The sequence below is a fragment of the Numenius arquata genome, chromosome 1 (assembly GCF_964106895.1).
Source record: "Numenius arquata chromosome 1, bNumArq3.hap1.1, whole genome shotgun sequence".
Taxonomy (NCBI): domain Eukaryota; kingdom Metazoa; phylum Chordata; class Aves; order Charadriiformes; family Scolopacidae; genus Numenius; species Numenius arquata.
Window position 1 is genome coordinate 68936827 of NC_133576.1, and position 17643 is coordinate 68954469.

At 38.9% G+C, this 17643-nt stretch overlaps 1 protein-coding gene across 1 annotated transcript in view; it reads left to right on the forward strand.

The window, feature by feature from the left end:
• The window catches only part of ATP10A (ATPase phospholipid transporting 10A (putative)), a 120458-nt gene that overhangs the window by 85855 nt on the left and 16960 nt on the right, over nt 1-17643 (forward strand). The window contains exons 8-14 of the mRNA XM_074151349.1: nt 2306-2523; nt 4029-4223; nt 5625-6186; nt 11710-11813; nt 11985-12111; nt 14308-14492; nt 15850-16171. Of these exons, the coding sequence (XP_074007450.1) occupies nt 2306-2523; nt 4029-4223; nt 5625-6186; nt 11710-11813; nt 11985-12111; nt 14308-14492; nt 15850-16171 (1713 nt within the window). The remainder of the gene's footprint in view (nt 1-2305; nt 2524-4028; nt 4224-5624; nt 6187-11709; nt 11814-11984; nt 12112-14307; nt 14493-15849; nt 16172-17643) is intronic.

A 17643-nucleotide genomic window follows, 5' to 3' on the forward strand; every position in this document is an offset into this window, starting at 1 on the left:
ACTCCTTCTGATACAGAGAAACCTGTGAATTCAAACATAAATTTACAGTATAGGGATCTGCACTTCTACTGGGAAAATGAGCGGAAGAAAGTGGGAATTAGTGAGCAAGAGTGATGGGCCAGGTTAAAATTGTGCTGCCCCAAAGCATGTGCAAGAAGTTGCAGGAAGCAGCCTGTGCAGGTGGATTGAACTTTATTTCCTTGCAACTCGTTGCCGTGCAACAGAAGAGCCAAGAAGACCAGTCACCTCCCTGAGTTTTTGAGCTGTCTTCTAGGTTCTGTCATATGAATCAAAGGACAAGGAAGGCCCTGAAAGAAGGCAGCAGTGGTGCTGTGCTCTTCTCTTTACAGGTGTGTGGCTCAATGAGCAGCTGCCCTCACAGCGCTGAACGTGCCCTTGCTCAACCTCTTTCCCACCACATAACACTGAGAAGCATGAATCGCACCAAATAATGCTAATGAAGGAAACTCCTCAGTCATACACAGTTAGTCTACGTCAGCCTCAGGGCCTGGGCTGCAGGGCTGTGTTCGAGCTATGGGGGTGATCTGCAGTTCGAGCTACGGGGTGATCTGCAGTGTGCCCTGCAGTCTCTTCTCCATGTCTCAAAATGCACTATTGCCTTTTCTACCACCGTGGCTTGAATTTTCTTCCAGCTGGAGCCAGAGTGCAGGGCAGGATGTTGCATACCTGGGCATGCAGGTAGAGCAACAACCAGGTGTGCATTCACAGCCAGGGCTGGGAAGCTCTCCCAGCTCCCACATTTCAGACACAGCCTATACATGTTCCAAATGGAGTTGAAAACACCTCTGATGTATGATACTGTACTGATAGAGCTATCACCATGTACTGTGTGTGGTCTGATTTCAACTCCTCCGACTGCTTTCTGACAGCTAAAACATGTTTGAAAATTGCAGCAAACGGCAAGGATGGGTTTTTCTTTGATCATAAAGCTAACTATGTTAAAAGTGATCCCATGCCAAATGCACTATATGTAATACAAGATTTTTTCTTGGGAAGTCTTTTGGAAGAAAACTCTTTTTCTTTTTTTTTTTTTTTTTGTTAAATGCCTGAATAATTAACTTACATGCTAGTGATTTATCATTTGACATTAGGAAAATCTAATTTGTTACACCAGAGAACCGAAACAAAGCCGAGCCACAAGTATGTAACTTTTACTGTATATCTGAATAGTGTGGATTAGTGAGAGTACGATGAAAAGCCTTTCAATGAATACCTAATGAAGGAATAAATAGATATCTGGTAAAGTGGCATGTGCCTGGCTAATGAATAACTCAGATTATTAAATGCCCATGGTCTTTAGGAATGGAAAAATATGTTATACATGAGTTAGAGCTGTCATTACAGGGAATGGATTCCACGGCTGTTTCACACCTCTTCTTTCTGTTCCCTTTTTAACTTCTGTATATCAAACTGCCAGGACTGGTTTCTAACATTAATTGTTGTAGTTGGATTCTTGACTGAGGAAGCATTCATCTAAAATGTGTCATTTGGAAAACTTCTTTCATTCTGTGTACACTAGGTATTGCTTGCTGCAGCAAATTGTGATAGAAACAAGTGTTGCAGCAGGTGAGAGTACCCTGATTTTGATACCGCATGCTGCATTGACCTGCCTATCATGCTGTTCAGAGAGGAAGGGATGGGCTCCAGGGGGATTTTAGCACTAGGCTAGGAGTCAAGAATCTAGGTTCATGTCCCTACTCTGCAGCAGATGGCCCTGACCTTGAGCGAGGCTTCTACGGTGTCTGTACCCCATCTCTGTGTATAAAATCAGGGCAGTAGTGCTCTGTAGGTGTGGTGTTCTGAAGACAATTCAGATGTCAGTTAATTGGTACTGGGTAGATATAATATTTTTGCTGGAAAACACTTCCTGTGAAATTTCTATATTCTGTCGGAAAGGACAAGAAAGTTTTCTGGATTGTTTATTTCCTTCTGAGACTGCAAGTGAAGACCAAATTCTTTGGTTGATTTCATTAGGCTGAGCTGTGAAATAGTCTTCAGGAATGCAGTGAGTTAGCGCAGAGTCTAACTGCCTTTCAGAGAGTGTGATGATGAGGGAGGCAATATATTGCATTACATTTCTAATTATGTTACCTGCATCCTCTGATCCTACCATTCAGTTAAGACTAGACTTTGTTATCCCCTGATAATGGAATCATTAATTCTTACTGTGGAAGCACAGTATGTTAAAACCAGATCACTTGAACAAAGTTACCGTGTCCCGCTCCCTCTTTCTCAGCCACGTTTAACATACAGAACATTTCTTGCTCTGTGTTTTTACTGATAGCCAAACGCTTAGCGATGTACCAAGAACCTGATTCTGAGGAAGACGAGGCAGCCCCAAAAGGAGGAACTCTGTCCCAGCGTGACAGTATCTGCAGCCATCAGAGCATCAAAGTAATCCACAGAAGCCAGAGCACCAAAACCCACCGGCGCACGGGTAGCAGAGCTGAAGCAAAAAGAGCAAGCATACTCTCGAAGCACACTGCGTTCAGTAGCCCGATGGTAAGTCAGGAGAACCAAATGCACAGCGTCCTGTATCTTTTAGTAGAACAATGTCCTGAAAAGGAAAAGGTAAAGAAATCTGTAGCACGTTGTGTACCTCTTATAGACTTCATGTTGGTATTTTTTCTTCTGTAGTCACAGCTGTTTGTACAAAAACAATCAAGTGTAGGCAAAGATCTTATCTAAATACCTTCTCTGTGCGAACAAGCTGTAGGTAAAGACAATCTGAAACCATTGTTTTAATTATACCTTGATTTTGAAAAGAAGATTTTTCAAATTCCTTCCCTTTATCTTCAGAAGCCGAGAGTAGCATAAGATTTGAGGTCAAGGATTCTAATTGCTCTATGTAAGCCTCTTCTTTTCTCTTTTCTCAAAGGATTTTAAAATGAACAAGTGTTGGGCTGAACACCGTGCATTCCAATTCTTAGACGCTGTTGATGTACACCATAGCATAATTTTTAGTGTGACTCAAGATTATCAGTGGATTGCATGTGTTGTATTTTTGTTGGTGAATTTATGTACTTACAACTTTGCTTTGGTTAATTTATTTTATGCCATTGTAATTCCATGGAAGTTTTATATGAGCTGAGTGGTTATAAAAGAGCAGAGAAGCCAAGCCTTGTTTATCTAGGGATTTTGCTTTGTTGCACTGTTGACACAAATTCACCCTCAAAACAAATTACAAATGTAGATACAAAAAGATGCTGTTTGCACTGGTGGAACTTCTTGATTTCAGTCAAGAGTAAGCTCTTTTGGTACAATTCAAAGTTCCACTTTTTACACATGGGGTTCTGCGGTTGCTCAGATTCATCAGCTGCTGAGCATCAGCAGATAAAATTCTACTAAGAAAGAGCCTTAGGTCGGTTTATCTTTTAATCTTTTGTATCCCTGCATCCTGCTATCTTAAGAAATACCAGGGTTTGCTCTGACAAGAAATAGGTTAAAGAAATGGAAAGTGCTAATGAAATAAAGTGGAAGATGCTCTGTGTTTCAATGTAAAAACACACAAGAATTACTCTCAAATGTGTGGATGGTTGTTGTTCTCTAACAAACAATCCAAGAGGGTTTCATTTTATTGTGTTGATGTAAGACAGAGCTTTGAATGTCACGGCTGTCTAATTTTTCTACTCTTTTGGTCTTTGTAGTGTACCACCCTTTAGTAATAGATAATAAATGTCTTGAATTAGACAGGAAAGAGGGAGGAATATTAGTATGTAACTCTTCTCCTACCCACTACCCCCAAAGTAGATGAATATTAAGGCTCTAATTATCTATAGTGAAAAAGTTGACAACACAGTTACTCATTTCCATTTCTATTAGAAGGCTCATTGTTAACTGTTTATTGTCTAGAATGGGTGTCTTACAATCCTCTCTACCTCCATTCTTTGGTGTAAGGCCGATGTAAAAACTCTTGACATTGGCACTGCTTTGGATGCTTTGATTGCTTGTTGCTGCTTTGGAAATTTGCAGAATCACAGTTATTAATCACTGCTGTTCGTTACTAGGAGAAGGACATCACACCTGACCCACGCTTGTTAGAAAAGGTGAATGAATGTGCAAAGCACCTGGAGGTCATGAGGAGCCACGAACAGCCATTATCCCATCTGACTCCAGAACTATGTGACATTTTTGACTTCTTCATTGCTTTGACTATATGTAATACTGTTGTGGTTACTGCACCAAATCAGCCCCGACAGAAGGTGGGTTAAAGAAGCAGCAAAAGAGAGTTTAAGCCTCTTTTGCATTAATGCTAATTGTAAATTGAGGAAATGAAAACCTCCTGTTCTAGTGAGAAACAGCTAGAGCTAGTTGTGAGACAACTATTAGAACTGCTATGTGAATGAGCAGGTTTAGCTAAGCATTAGTTAAATGGAGTATGTCAACTTACCTTCAAGGTAACATCTCTCATCATCTACAACTTCAAGATACATCTGAAACTTTCCCAGTTGCTTGTACTGTAACTTATTCACTTAATAAATGTAAGTACGTGTGTAAGTATGTGTGGAAAACAATTTGTAGATGTGCAAGACTTCCCAGAAAGGAATATAAGCTGTCTGTGAATATTTTGTGTATATAGATTATATTAAGAAAAGACTGAGACATTTTTTAAAAGTTTGAAAAGAGAATAGACTTGAAGAACATCGCTTAAAACTTTCAAATTATGTAAAGTATGCATCTTATACACATTATGAGAAATAATGATCGTTACTGCCTAAGTTGGCTTAAACCAGTGTCATTGATGAATGAGAATTTCAAAAACACAATCTCAAGATGATCTGTAAGACAAAAATATAATGGAATGTAGTATTAAAGCTAGCCAGCAGCTGGAATTTCCGTTCTGGAGAAAATTCCGAGAGTTGTTTCTGTTCCAGATTGGAATAAAAAGTGAACTAGTCTGCAAAATGACATGTTTCTGTGCCAGGGAAACATTTGGAGAATGCTCAATTCTGCCGTTTCAGGAACGTTATACAATAATTTAATATATATTACTATGAATGTGCTATTACTGTTAATAACACTGGATCTGTAAAAAAGATTTAAGTAAACAGAGATGAGTGATAAAACTGAAGCAAAATGCTTTGATGCTGAAAGAGAAGACAGCAGAAATTATTTATTTCAACATGTTCCTATTGAGAATGTTGTCGACATTGGCATATTCTCATAAAACTTTTCTGATACCACATTTCTCAATAGAAAACTCTCTCATTAGCTTTTTTTTTTACTGCCTTCACTGAATATGTACAAAGAATGCCAAGGTTTCCTACTAACAATAGACTTTAATATACACTACTGGTGGCGGTACAACACTGATAGTCTATCCATTAGTCATATCTGAGGAGGTGAAAGAATTAAAAAATGTTTTTAATACAAACATATGTGCTTTCACACAGAGGCACAATTCTGAAGTTCTAACAAGTTTTTTGCTGTTGAGTCAGTTTTGTCCATTTACTTTCCTTTCTCAAAATACAAATGCCATTGCATTTTGTTCTCAGAGAATTTCTCCTCTTTAATTGGAGCTGCTCAGACTGAATGTCAATGTCAGAATTCTTGTACAGCTTTTCTTCTTTTTCTGTTCATTTGTTTGTGTTTTACTTCTCAAGGTTAGAGATCGATTTGAACTAAAATCTCCAGTAAAAACCATAGAAGACTTCATACGAAGATTCACTCCAAGTCGCTTGACCTCTGGATCTAACAGCAGCAGTTCATCTAGTCTAGCTACAAGCAAATCAATGCACAGATTTGGTTTAAGTGTGCTTTCGTCTACATCTACAGATAGCACTTTATTAAAACTGGAAGAGAAGCTGGCATACTCTGCGCAGATCAATAACAATGGCTACAGCTCCCAGCAAGGCAGGACAGCTGTGGGGAGTGGACCTGAGGAAGGAGAACTCCGTTATGAAGCAGAGAGTCCAGATGAAGCTGCTCTCGTCTATGCAGCAAGGGCATATAACTGTTCCCTGGTTGGAAGGCTATCTGACCAGGTATCAGTGGAGCTACCTCACCTGGGGACATTAAGCTTTGAAGTATTACACACATTGGGCTTTGATTCCGTCAGGAAGAGGATGTCAGTAGTCGTCAGGCATCCTCTCACAGATGAAATAAATGTTTACACTAAAGGAGCAGATTCAGTTATTATGGATCTTCTTCTACCCTGCTCTTCAGGTACATCTTTTCTTTACCTTTGTGGGAGTGGGGGTGGGAGGGAGGTGGTTCTGGTTAACTACTGAAAAGTCATCAGATCTTATTGCCTTCTCTAGCAGGCAGACCTGCCAGCTTTTGTTGTGAATACAGGGAACAGTAGAATGGCAGCCATCTCTCTTCTTTTATAATACTTTGTTATTCTAGCAAATTTTCTGTAACAAATTACTGGTTCCTCACCTTACAAGAATGAGTTAAATTAATTTCTGTACAAGATCTTCTACTAGCAAACTTTATTTTGAAGGAATTTCTTGAAACTCTACCAAAGCAATTTACATTTCTTCAGGAAAGCCTGCCTGGCAGTACTTGGCTATTTGAGTATTTTATATAAAGCCCAAGCACTTCCTGTTTCATTTGTGAATCTTTATGTCCTTTTGCTGCAATATGTTTACATGAATCAACGCTTTTATGTTGGTTTGACTATGACACTAAAGGGCACTGTGAATCAATCAGCCATCAAAACAGAGACACTGTGGCCAAAGAAGGAGAGATGCTGTTCAGATGAGAAATCTTGGCTTCAAATATGTAGTTGACTAACAGGGAATAGACGTGTAGCTGTGAACATGGAATACTTCCCTTATGCACGAAGAGCTTCTCCAGCACCCAGATGCCGCATGAAACAGGGACAACTTTAAGTAGCTGCTAATTGTAATCAGCTGGATTCACAAAGAACCCTGTAAGCTTTCAGGAGTTAGAGGAGACACACTGGTTTCAGTTTGCATCTAATTTACTGTATTTTCAACACTGAATTTAATCCAGTGTTTAAAGGTTACCCCAGTATGAATGGACAGAGCCCCAGAGTGCTAGAGGTACTTCCCATGTTTCACTAATGCATTGACTTTGTGGTTACTTTAACTTAGTTAGAGTAAACAATTGTGAAAGGCTTATACTGTGTAATTTTATTTTAATGAAATACAGAAAAATGTTGGCATTAGTTTTCTGTTTACAGCCATATAAATCAAAGCCAAGCCAAAAAAATTAAGAACAACTTGTCCTTAACTAACAACTAAGTATTCATTAATAATTTTCTAGTAAAGATCTGATATCATGGAAGGTACATATAGCATCTGTGGAGACTTGTTTCCCTCCAAAGTACTAACAGAGAATTTGTAGTACTAAGAATTTCTAATAACATACCTAGAAAATAATGTTTGGAAGTAAGTTCTCAGAATGAGAACTTAGTATTAAAAAGAAAAGATTATTTTATGCCAAGTCTCCAATATTTTGTCACCATATAACAGACTATGTTTTCAGCTGCTGTGTCCATTCACAGTCAACCCAATGAATCAAGGAATTTTCAGGCAAATTTTAGGCAGATGTAGGACTCACCTGGGTAAAACCAACAAGGCCGGTTAGAAACCAAATGGCGACATTACCAAAGATGGTGTATGTCAGCAAAGGGGGAGCGAAGTTCCTGAAGATTGGTGCTGGCAGTGAGCAGATTCTGTATTTGGGCAAATACAGCCATTCCAGTGTCTTTACAGGCAAGCAAATTGAATGTGGCTTTGGAATTTTGCCCTTTTTTGTTAGTTTTCTAGCCCAAATTGAACTATGAGTTTTAGTATATTTTGCTTTTACAAGCGGTGTAAAGTGCAGCCACTAGAACCTCATAAGCAGTTTCCTTTGTTTTCTAGCCCTCTAAGCCACTGCTGGCTTCAGTAATTCTGTATATTTCAGCTGATCTGTCTGAAAAACACTTGACATTTCTCTTGAGCAGCTTCACTCCTGGAACTGAATTCAGTCACTGCCTGCAGTATCCTAATATCAGCAGATATGTTGTCAGTTCCTGAGGGAATAGCATCTTTTTCCCGTTACAGGAAGGTGTTCCCCAGGTAGAGGGAGCCTCACAAGGTTTATACTGTGGCTGTTATCTGTATTGCAGGATCTGTCGGTGGTTTCATCCTGTTCTCTGGTTATGGTGGAACGTGAGTGTGAGAGGAGATGTAATGCAATGAGAATTCGGGCATTTATCATTTCAAGGAATTGACCAATAAGTGAATCGACATGACAGCTAATCCCAGTGGTTGCTTTTTGCTATCTTAGTCCCTGAGGGACATGTAAATTGTACACCAGTCAAGCGTGCATCTTGAGACTTTGTGGTATTTGTGCTCTTAGAGCTGAAAGACCAAGACAACACCATGTCCCTGATCTCCCAGCTCTAATATCATGTTTCATGACTGGGTCCTATCAGACACAAGGGTCCTGTTTGTTTGGGAGGAAGAGCATTTTAAAATATGACACAAGGAACAGCCAGAAGCAATTGTATTATGTTGTAGCTTCAGTTGTGTCTTATAGAAAATCAGATACTACCGCAAGCTTCAAAACTTAAAATGTTTCTGAATTTACTCCATTTGCTCTGCCTGTACATCTAGTTGAGACTGTGAAACCTGACATTTTCTGATAGCATACAGATATTGCCAAAAGCCTTGAAATTATTTCCAAGAGTGTATTGTTTTTACTTTATCTCAAGAGTTCATGTTCATAAATAAGAAAATTACTGTTTGAGTCAATAACCGGCTCGCACAGGAACTGTGAACATAAGTAATTGAGAAAACAATGACTGGGCTGGCTTTCTGCAGCTTGCAATTATGGAAGGAAAGGAAGCAAGCAGAAAGCCACTAGCTCTCTATCATTCTTTCGGAGAAGACTTTTTTGCTGGTTTTCACTTCCATGGTGCATGCGGTCACACTGCTTAGCACAGACGCTGCGTCCTGGCTAAAAAGAATTTCCACAACTGGGTTTTATCTGCAAGAGATTCCTTCCCTCCTTTTAACTTCTGAGTTAAAGATAAATCTCAGAGCAAGACTGATGAGGAACATGAAGAGCTAGAAGGGTTTTATCTTTCAATGATATGCTGGTGGAGGAGGGAGACAGAGTCTTCCATGCTGGAATTAAGAATTCACACAGAAAAGGGTGTGCACATCTCTACTTGTAGAGAATTACTGTCTTTGTTCATTGAAGGTGGTATAACCATTTGACATTGTAATCACTGCATTAGTGCCCGTGGCACTCAGACAGATCTGAAGTGATTAACAGCACTTGTTAGTGATCTGAAGTGATAGACTTGTTAGACAGATCTGAGGTGATAGAAACAACTTTTTGGTGTGTTTAAGCACCTATTCAAGTTTGCACCATTTGAAATCAGTGAGTGACTGAAATAGCCACTTCCATAAGACAGTTTTGTGGAAGATACGCAAGAAATATGGCATTTCTCTCTAGAATGGTAATGTATCACAATAAATTAGGAAGAGTGCTTGCATACTTTATTCTGCTAAAGTTAAAAAAGCTGACTCACAAATACAAGAAGCCCACAAGAAGGTTTGCTGCAGTACTTCTCCCAGAAAAAAAATAATCTTATATTACATAGCCAAGTCACATATGCCAAAAAGATTATCATGCACAAATAGAAAAGAAGGTAAATGAAACTGTGTTAGGTTGCCAGTTTAGTATATGCACATTTCCACTTTATGTTGCAGATGAATCTAGTTGTGAGCAGGTTTTATAGCTTCTGATGGAGCCTTGTGGTGTGTGTGTTGGAGCCACAAGCTATACTGTAAGAAGGGGCTTTCCGGTTGCAAATAATATTTATAGGGATGTTCTTCTGGAATAATATGTCTGTATTGACACTTTGAAAAAATCTATAGTGATAGCATAGGTAGCATTAATAGATAGGTGGACAGGCTTACTAGTATTCACCACATGACCTTAATCAGATTGAGATAGAACTAAAACAAAGGAATGCTTGAAATACCACAGTCACTTAGGACTTTAGGTCCCTTAGGACCAACTGGTTATATACACTCACAGCTTTACAGACCTAGAAAGGACAGGACAGTCTTTAAAGGTGAGAAAATGACTATACAGGGTGTAAAATGTGCTGATACATGGTTGAGATAACAGGAAAAAAAACCAGAATATTTGGATTCCAACCTCCCAGCTTCTTCCTTCCTACAACATCAATACTTATACATGTTTGTGCTGGAGCCTCTGAACGTCTGGTTAGACACTGTGCTGCTGTATAAATATGAAAGTTCTGAATGCTGTGTAAGCTTAGAGACAGACAGATAGATGTGTATACATGGTCACACATTGCAAGATCAAATTGGGTATGAATGAATGCACACTGGGAAAACGGGCACCAAAAAGTATAAACAGTAAGATATTTGTGTCATCTAATTTAGATACCTGTATGAAGTGCTTAAGATAAGGTATAGTGCCCCAGGTTCTCAGTATGGTCAGTTGAGAGGTGAGCACATCCACTGGTGAACTGATACCATACACAGGAGGTCTCTTCAGATGCTCAGACTTCTGGTGATGAGTGGCATTCACATGACTCTGTGGCTCATTACTGTGCAGGTACCAGTAACACAAATATTACATTAAGGAACAGCTCCAATTACAAAATTATAATCCTGAAATTATTCTACACCCCAAGAAACATACAGACTCTAGAAAAAAAAAGAATGACATCAGGGAATAGGAAAACCTGCCATAAGGTACCGGTCATTCTCACTCAATAGTTCAAATCTAAAAACTTACCAGCTTGTACATTGTACTAACCCTGCAATTCATATTATTTAAGATTGCTACAACAGTACATCGTACATGAACATGTCTTGATCCTAGATGATAAAAAAAGATGCATATTACCTGTTTTTAACTTTTGAAGACATCATTTTAGGTAATGAGATGGAACAAAATGTGTTACCATTCTACTAATTACTCTTTTTTGATCACAATGTGAGCACATTGAACCAATCCCAGCTAAAGAGAGAAAAGGAACAGTTGCTCAGTCCTGATTTTGAGTTCTGATGCGTGGCTTTAAGTGAAGAGTAAAGCTAAGTGGAAGTTGTGTTGCTGCATTCAAGGTGGAAGCTAGCTGTGAGGTGTGCACAAGTGTAAATTCTCTTCTAAATGAAATCACAGTCACACCCAGAGCTTCTTGTGTTGACTTGGGCTGATAGGTAGTATCAGTACAGAAGGAACAGAAGTACCTTCATAGACTTAGATATACAAAACAGGGCATTGTTTCTAGTTCTTTTGAGTTATTTACCTTGGTGGAAAAGTGCTATTTTTAAGTGTCATTTTTCTGCACATAATGAGATGTGGAGAAGCATTTGCTAGTAGTGTATTTGAAATCATACTTCTCTTCCTGTCACTATTGTTTGCTGTGAAGATTATCATGATTTCTTAAAGTATTCAGGCCAAACAAATACTTAAGGAATAAGAAAAAGAAGGTCTTTCTAACATACATTCACAATGACTTTTGAAGAGAGAAGACAGAAAAGATAAATAAAAAAAAGACAAGATTTTTTTTTTCTAAATGGAATGTTTTACTTGAGTTTCCCAGGAGACATCAGCAGCTCTTTAAAAGTATTACTTACAAAGTGCCGGTACAGTGAGTACTGTAGACAAGTTTTTATTCTCTGAGGCCACTCAGCTGCTGTTATTTTTCAATCACTAATTTCTTTTTTTATTCTTATCTAGATGACCCTCGGGGCAAACATCAAAAAAAAATCCAAAGCAAAACCCAGAATTACCTTAATCTGTATGCTGTAGATGGGCTGCGGACCCTCTGTATTGCAAAAAGAGTAAGTAAATGCAGACTCTTAGTTTGCTTTTAAGGAGAGTCTTGACAAAGATTACTGACGGCATTTATTAATTTATTGTTCTTGATTCATAACTTCTTTTTCATTTTATTCAGTAAAGTATGAATGCTTCTGCATCACATTGACTATGCCCTCACATACTCTTTTTAATAGGTTCTCAGCAAGGAAGAGTATGCCTGTTGGTTAAAAAGTCATTTAGAAGCAGAATCCTCTATTGAAAATCGTGAAGAACTTCTGTTTCAGTCAGCACTACGGATAGAGAAGAATCTGCATCTGCTAGGTAATGAAATGAGAGCTGGACATGAAATTAAAATGTGTTAAAAATTCTGAAAGCTTGGCTATGAAATCCGTTCTTTCCCTTAAATGGTTTCTGACAGTACAGAAATTGGCTTCTTTTGGACTTTGTCATGGCTGTCATATGCAGCACCACAAAGGAATGGGATATAATTAACATAACAGGCATATCCTGTTTGCCTTTCTCCTGCCATCATTTTATCACTAGTGAAATGAGTGGAGTAATATCAGGGATGAATTTGACACAATATCATAAACGAGGACTGCCGCTCTAAACAGGAGGAGGACTTGGCCCAACCTGTCTACAGAATTTCATTAGCTTAACGCCACTTGAACATGTCAGAGACTTCTATGACTCCAGGGGTACCAGAGACACTCATAAAGCAGAGCTCATAAACTGCATTTGTGAGAGGCATCAACTCTCATATACATATACATGCACTCAGGGCCTGTATTCTGTTGAACGGGATTGCAGTAATTCATAATGATGCAGTTAAAATCAGTGTATGTAAAATGTATTCCAAGAAATAAGTCACACTCTTCCTCTGCTGAGCTGAGATGTGGACATCACTGAGATTCTAAAATGCGTATATACCCACTATTATTTCAAGTATCCAACTGCTTTCTCTGGCAAAGAAACTGGGATAGCCATAACACCGTTGGAGATAACAACCTTAACTAATTGCCCACATGCCTGTTTCTGGCAGATGAGATCCACCTCACCCAACTTTTGATGTATCTACTGCAGATCTCTAAGGCTCCCCAATATAACCAATGGAGAGACAAAAAGTGCAGTTCATTTGGTCTGTGATAGGTACCCACTTTAGGATTAGATGAATCATGCCCGTAAAGTGTCTGTTTCTCTCCTCTGACTTAAATGGGAGCAAGAGCTGACTAATTTGGACCACATTAATCAGGAAGATCCCACCGTCATTGTGTGTGTTGGCTCTGGCTGCACTCTGGAAAAAAAAAGAAAAAAAAAAAAAAAAAGAAATTGAGCTGCCAGACAAATAAGCCAGAAGTGAACTAACCATTCAGTCATTCCCCCAGAACCTCATACTGTGGTTTGTGTCTTCCAATGATCAATTATGATTAGGTTGTGGGAATAAAAAAGTGAGTCTAGAAGAGGAATATCTTTTCCTTTGTACACTGTTTGAATAATAATAGCTTTCCTGACGTTGCCCTAAGAATCCGTTTCCACCTACATGCATGGTGCTCAGACTTCAGGTGGACTTCTATAGCTAAAATTTTTTTTTCAAGGAACAGCCATAGGCATAATAAATAGGTGAGAAAAGTTTACTTGCTGCTCCTGTCTTTCCAGGTAACTTGCCTTTCTGTCACTTCCTCATTCTCATGTAGTGAGTGCTTACGTTTCCTCACACTGAAGCCTCTCTGAAACCCAGTGGAGCACTGATGTATCAGTGGTGACACTGGGCTTGGTCCTGAGCGGCTTTTGCTCCAGTATTTGAAGATCTTGTCTCTATCAATTGTTGTATGAAAGCATAGGAAAGATACTCAGTCTTTTATAAATAGGTAGAAAGATATATTGAAAGCATGGAAAAGCCACATTTTACTTTCACATCATGGCCGACAGATTTATTCTGATTTATTCTCTGCTCATTTGGCAACTGGTGTCTTTCTGCAAGAGCAAAGAGCAACAAGGCAGGAAAAGGTTTATGTCTCCAGCCTAATGTGCTGTTGCCAATCTGTAGTCCTGCTGTCATTCCCCTTCCAACGGGAGAAATCTCTAGTGACCAGCCTCTTCTAGTTTAGGAAAGGCAGTTAAGACCCTTAGGAACTGAAACAATCTCCTAGAAACAACAGTATCTTCTATAGATATTTCTTATTCAGAAGAAATGGTGAAGATACAGAACAGAGAGACAATAAGCAAAGATAATCAGCCTTGTGAACATCTGAGACTAGAAGTGGCATCAGATTGCTTTTGAAGTTTTGAATTCTGGACTTGTTGTTAACTGCTGATGCAGGTGTTTACCCCAGCTACTTTCCGCTCCTCTTTCTCAATACCCAAAAAAAGCTGCGCAAATCTTGCAACCATTGGTAGTTTAGCTATTTCTCAATAAAAGTCACTGCTTATTTTAAAAAAAAAATCCAAGCTTATCATTTCAGGTGAACCCTAAATGTTCGTATAATGTGGAATATTTTGCTTTTTCTATATGCTTAGGTGCAACCGGTATTGAAGACCGTTTACAGGATGGTGTTCCAGAAACCATTGCAAACTTGCGCAAAGCTGGGTTGCAGATTTGGGTTCTTACTGGAGACAAGCAAGAAACAGCTGTTAACATTGCGTATGCCTGCAAGCTACTAGATCACGATGAAGAAATCATCACTTTGAATGCTGAATCACCAGTAAGCAGATCCAATGCACAAGTTTACTTGTGAACTAGCTTTGCTTTATTTTTAACTTGTACAATTAAAAGTTTGATGGCTTTTTTTTCCTTTCCCTCTTTTTTTTTTTTCTTCTTTTCCTGCTTCATCCGTAATTTTCAGGTAGGACACCTCTTTGAATACTTTTCAGTGAATCATGCTTCTAAGCCATAGTATCATGTATCATAAACTTACTGGAGACATGTAATTGTGTGTAGCGGGCTCCGCCATGAATGAAAATATGCCATAGCAGCATAAATGCCTTTCTTTGGTATGCATTCTCAAAACATCCCTAGTTTTGCTTATTGGCACTAATGGGTCTCCAAATGCAACCTGTTATTAAACATGTGTTGCGGAAGAAAACAATTGATAACCATTTAGAATTTGTACTTGATTTTACACCACTGAAATGTAGTATTTAGATAACTCAGTCATTCATGTTTTCTCAGGTGGCTTTTTCTCTGGAGATAGAAGCAATACTTAAATTTCGATGCTAACTCTGAGAGTCAGAAAACCACATCTACAGTAATGCCTTGCTTCCTAACAGACCTTTTCTAATTCTTCTGAATTACTGATCTTTCCTGTGCTCAACTTGTTGCAAGCAGACAGTGACAAAGAGTTTACTGATATGGTCTAACATACAAGGAACCAGACTGATAGTGCTATAGTCCTTTAATGGGGTGATAAAATTGGACTTCAGATCAGCAGAGGAGAGGTAGGCCAGCAGTATCCAGCTCCAATTTCTTTTGAAAAGGAAGAAAAGATAACAGCATTTTCCATTCTTGAGTGTATCAACTGAACTGGTAAATTGATTTTCCATGATCTTTCTTTTTTGTCATACTTTGCTGTAAGACCAATAGCATTTCATTTTAAATGTTCGTATATTCTCAGTAACATCTTGTAGTTGAGTATGGCTAGGAGAGAGAATTCATCTTAAATAATCTTTAATTGGCCTTTAACAATGCATAACTACCTGATCTGAGTTGTAGGCGTATACATGGTGTTCATCACCATACTTAACTTGGTATTGATACCGATTATATCATTTCCCAGCACTGTTACTCTGCGAAGGAGCTAAAAGAAATTAGTTTAACATACAATGCAGCATGTTAAAGAGGAATTAGATTTTAAGCCTTTCAAGTCCTCATTCCTGTCATATCTTCTGCAAGAATTAAATGTGTTTAGAGCAAATAGAAGGGAAGATTATTAGAAATTAAAACTTTAACAGTGCATCAAATATAACACACTCCCCATATCCCTTATGCCTAAATATACAGCAAACAAACATTTGAATATGTGTTCTTTTCTCTCAAGTGTATTTATTTTGAATTTTTTTCAGGAGACATGTGCTGTCTTGCTGGAGCAGTGTCTGCAATGCGTAGAGTCTAAATTTTCAAACAACACAATAAACGAAGCTGCTGGAAACATGACTGTTGGGTTCACCCCTCTCTCTCCACCCTCTTCCTCTGTGCTTTCCAGCTTGGGCCTAGTGATTGATGGAAGGACGCTAGCTTATGCCCTGGAGCCTACACTAGAAGATAAATTTCTTGCACTAGCCAAGCGATGTCGTTCAGTACTGTGTTGTCGCTCTACCCCACTCCAAAAGAGCATGGTAGTGAAACTAGTCAGAGACAAACTTAAAGCAATGACCTTGGCAATAGGTAAATATCTCAGTTTAAACTAGCCTGCCTTGATGTATACTGTGCCTTGAGAATTTTGATTTTTTGACTTGGAATAGAACCCTTCCGGCTGCCTCACAACTCAGATAGCCTTCCAGTTTTGTCTGAAAATGTGTCAGACAACTCTAACGTATTTACTCTAACATATTTCTTCAAAACTAAGTAGTATTTGGGATTTCTTCCTACAGAAGTTAGGTAATCAGGGCCCAGGTATGCTGTGAGGTTTTGGCATGTCCGAACACAGCTGTGAGGAACTGGGTTAGCTGATGCTCTGCACAACACCATTTTGCAATCATTGTATTACCCAGAAAAAAATTCTGCTCAGTGTTTTTTCATCCAGTCATGTTTAAACTCAAGGTTCTGCGTTTTCATCACAAGTTGGCCATACAGCATAGGCTATGACTTGGCTTTGTCAGTATAGACAATGGATTTATGACTGGCATCATACCAGCACTTACGCTTCTTCCCAGCTAATCACTCTGTTGGCAAAGGGAAGATTTTGTCAGTCACCCTGTTTTAAATCTGGCAGCATCTTCCATGTTTCCATGATTTTTACATAAGAAAAATCAAACAGCTCTTCTTCCCCTATCTCAAGTTTAGGCTTGTGTTGCCTTGGAAGATATGATTGCAGCATATATTGTCACAAACACACTAGCTTTCATCTACTTGTCATGGTTAATCATAGCAGGAACACATGTGGCTTGGACCTACCCATGAGAAACCCTAAGTACATATAATAATTGCCAGACTTCTGTGACGGCCACATCACCAAATGTGTGCTGATTATAATAATCATCATGCTCACTATATTATATCTAACTCAAATATCCCTCCCTTGTATTGAATTTATATCTTTGGCTGAGTGACTGGGGTCGTAATCATTTGCATATGTTGTCAAAAACATGTGACTGGTTAACTTGAATTACCCAGAATGCTTAAAAAGCTAGTGGAGACTGGGCAGCTTGCATTTTCATTCTTTCTGAGCATCTTGAGCCTCTGATGGAGGAAGGAACTCAAGCTCCTGTTCTGGCTTAAAAGCCTACCTGTACACATTCTCCCTTTTAACCAACATGAGCTAACTTGGGGTTGTGTCACAGTCACCAAGACATCTGCTTTGTCAGGTGAGCAGATTCCACTCTTACATGTGCCAACAGCAGGCGAACTGGAGTGATATCTGAATGTATGCCTCAGCCACTGAAGTTTAAAACCGAGTTTCTTGTCATCAGCTAGTACAGTTTCATTTTCCACTGGCACACTGGCTGTAAATTTAAGAGGTTAAGAAGTTGATACGTGTCCCATCCTGGTATCCTTCCTATGACACCTATCACTATTGGTATCATGGCTGGAAGCAGAGCAAGGGATGGTGACTGTGCAACCAGCACAGTTAAATCTACCTGTGATGGGTGTATTAAAGATCTCAGATTGGTCAACCCAAGTAAAGAATTAATCTACTT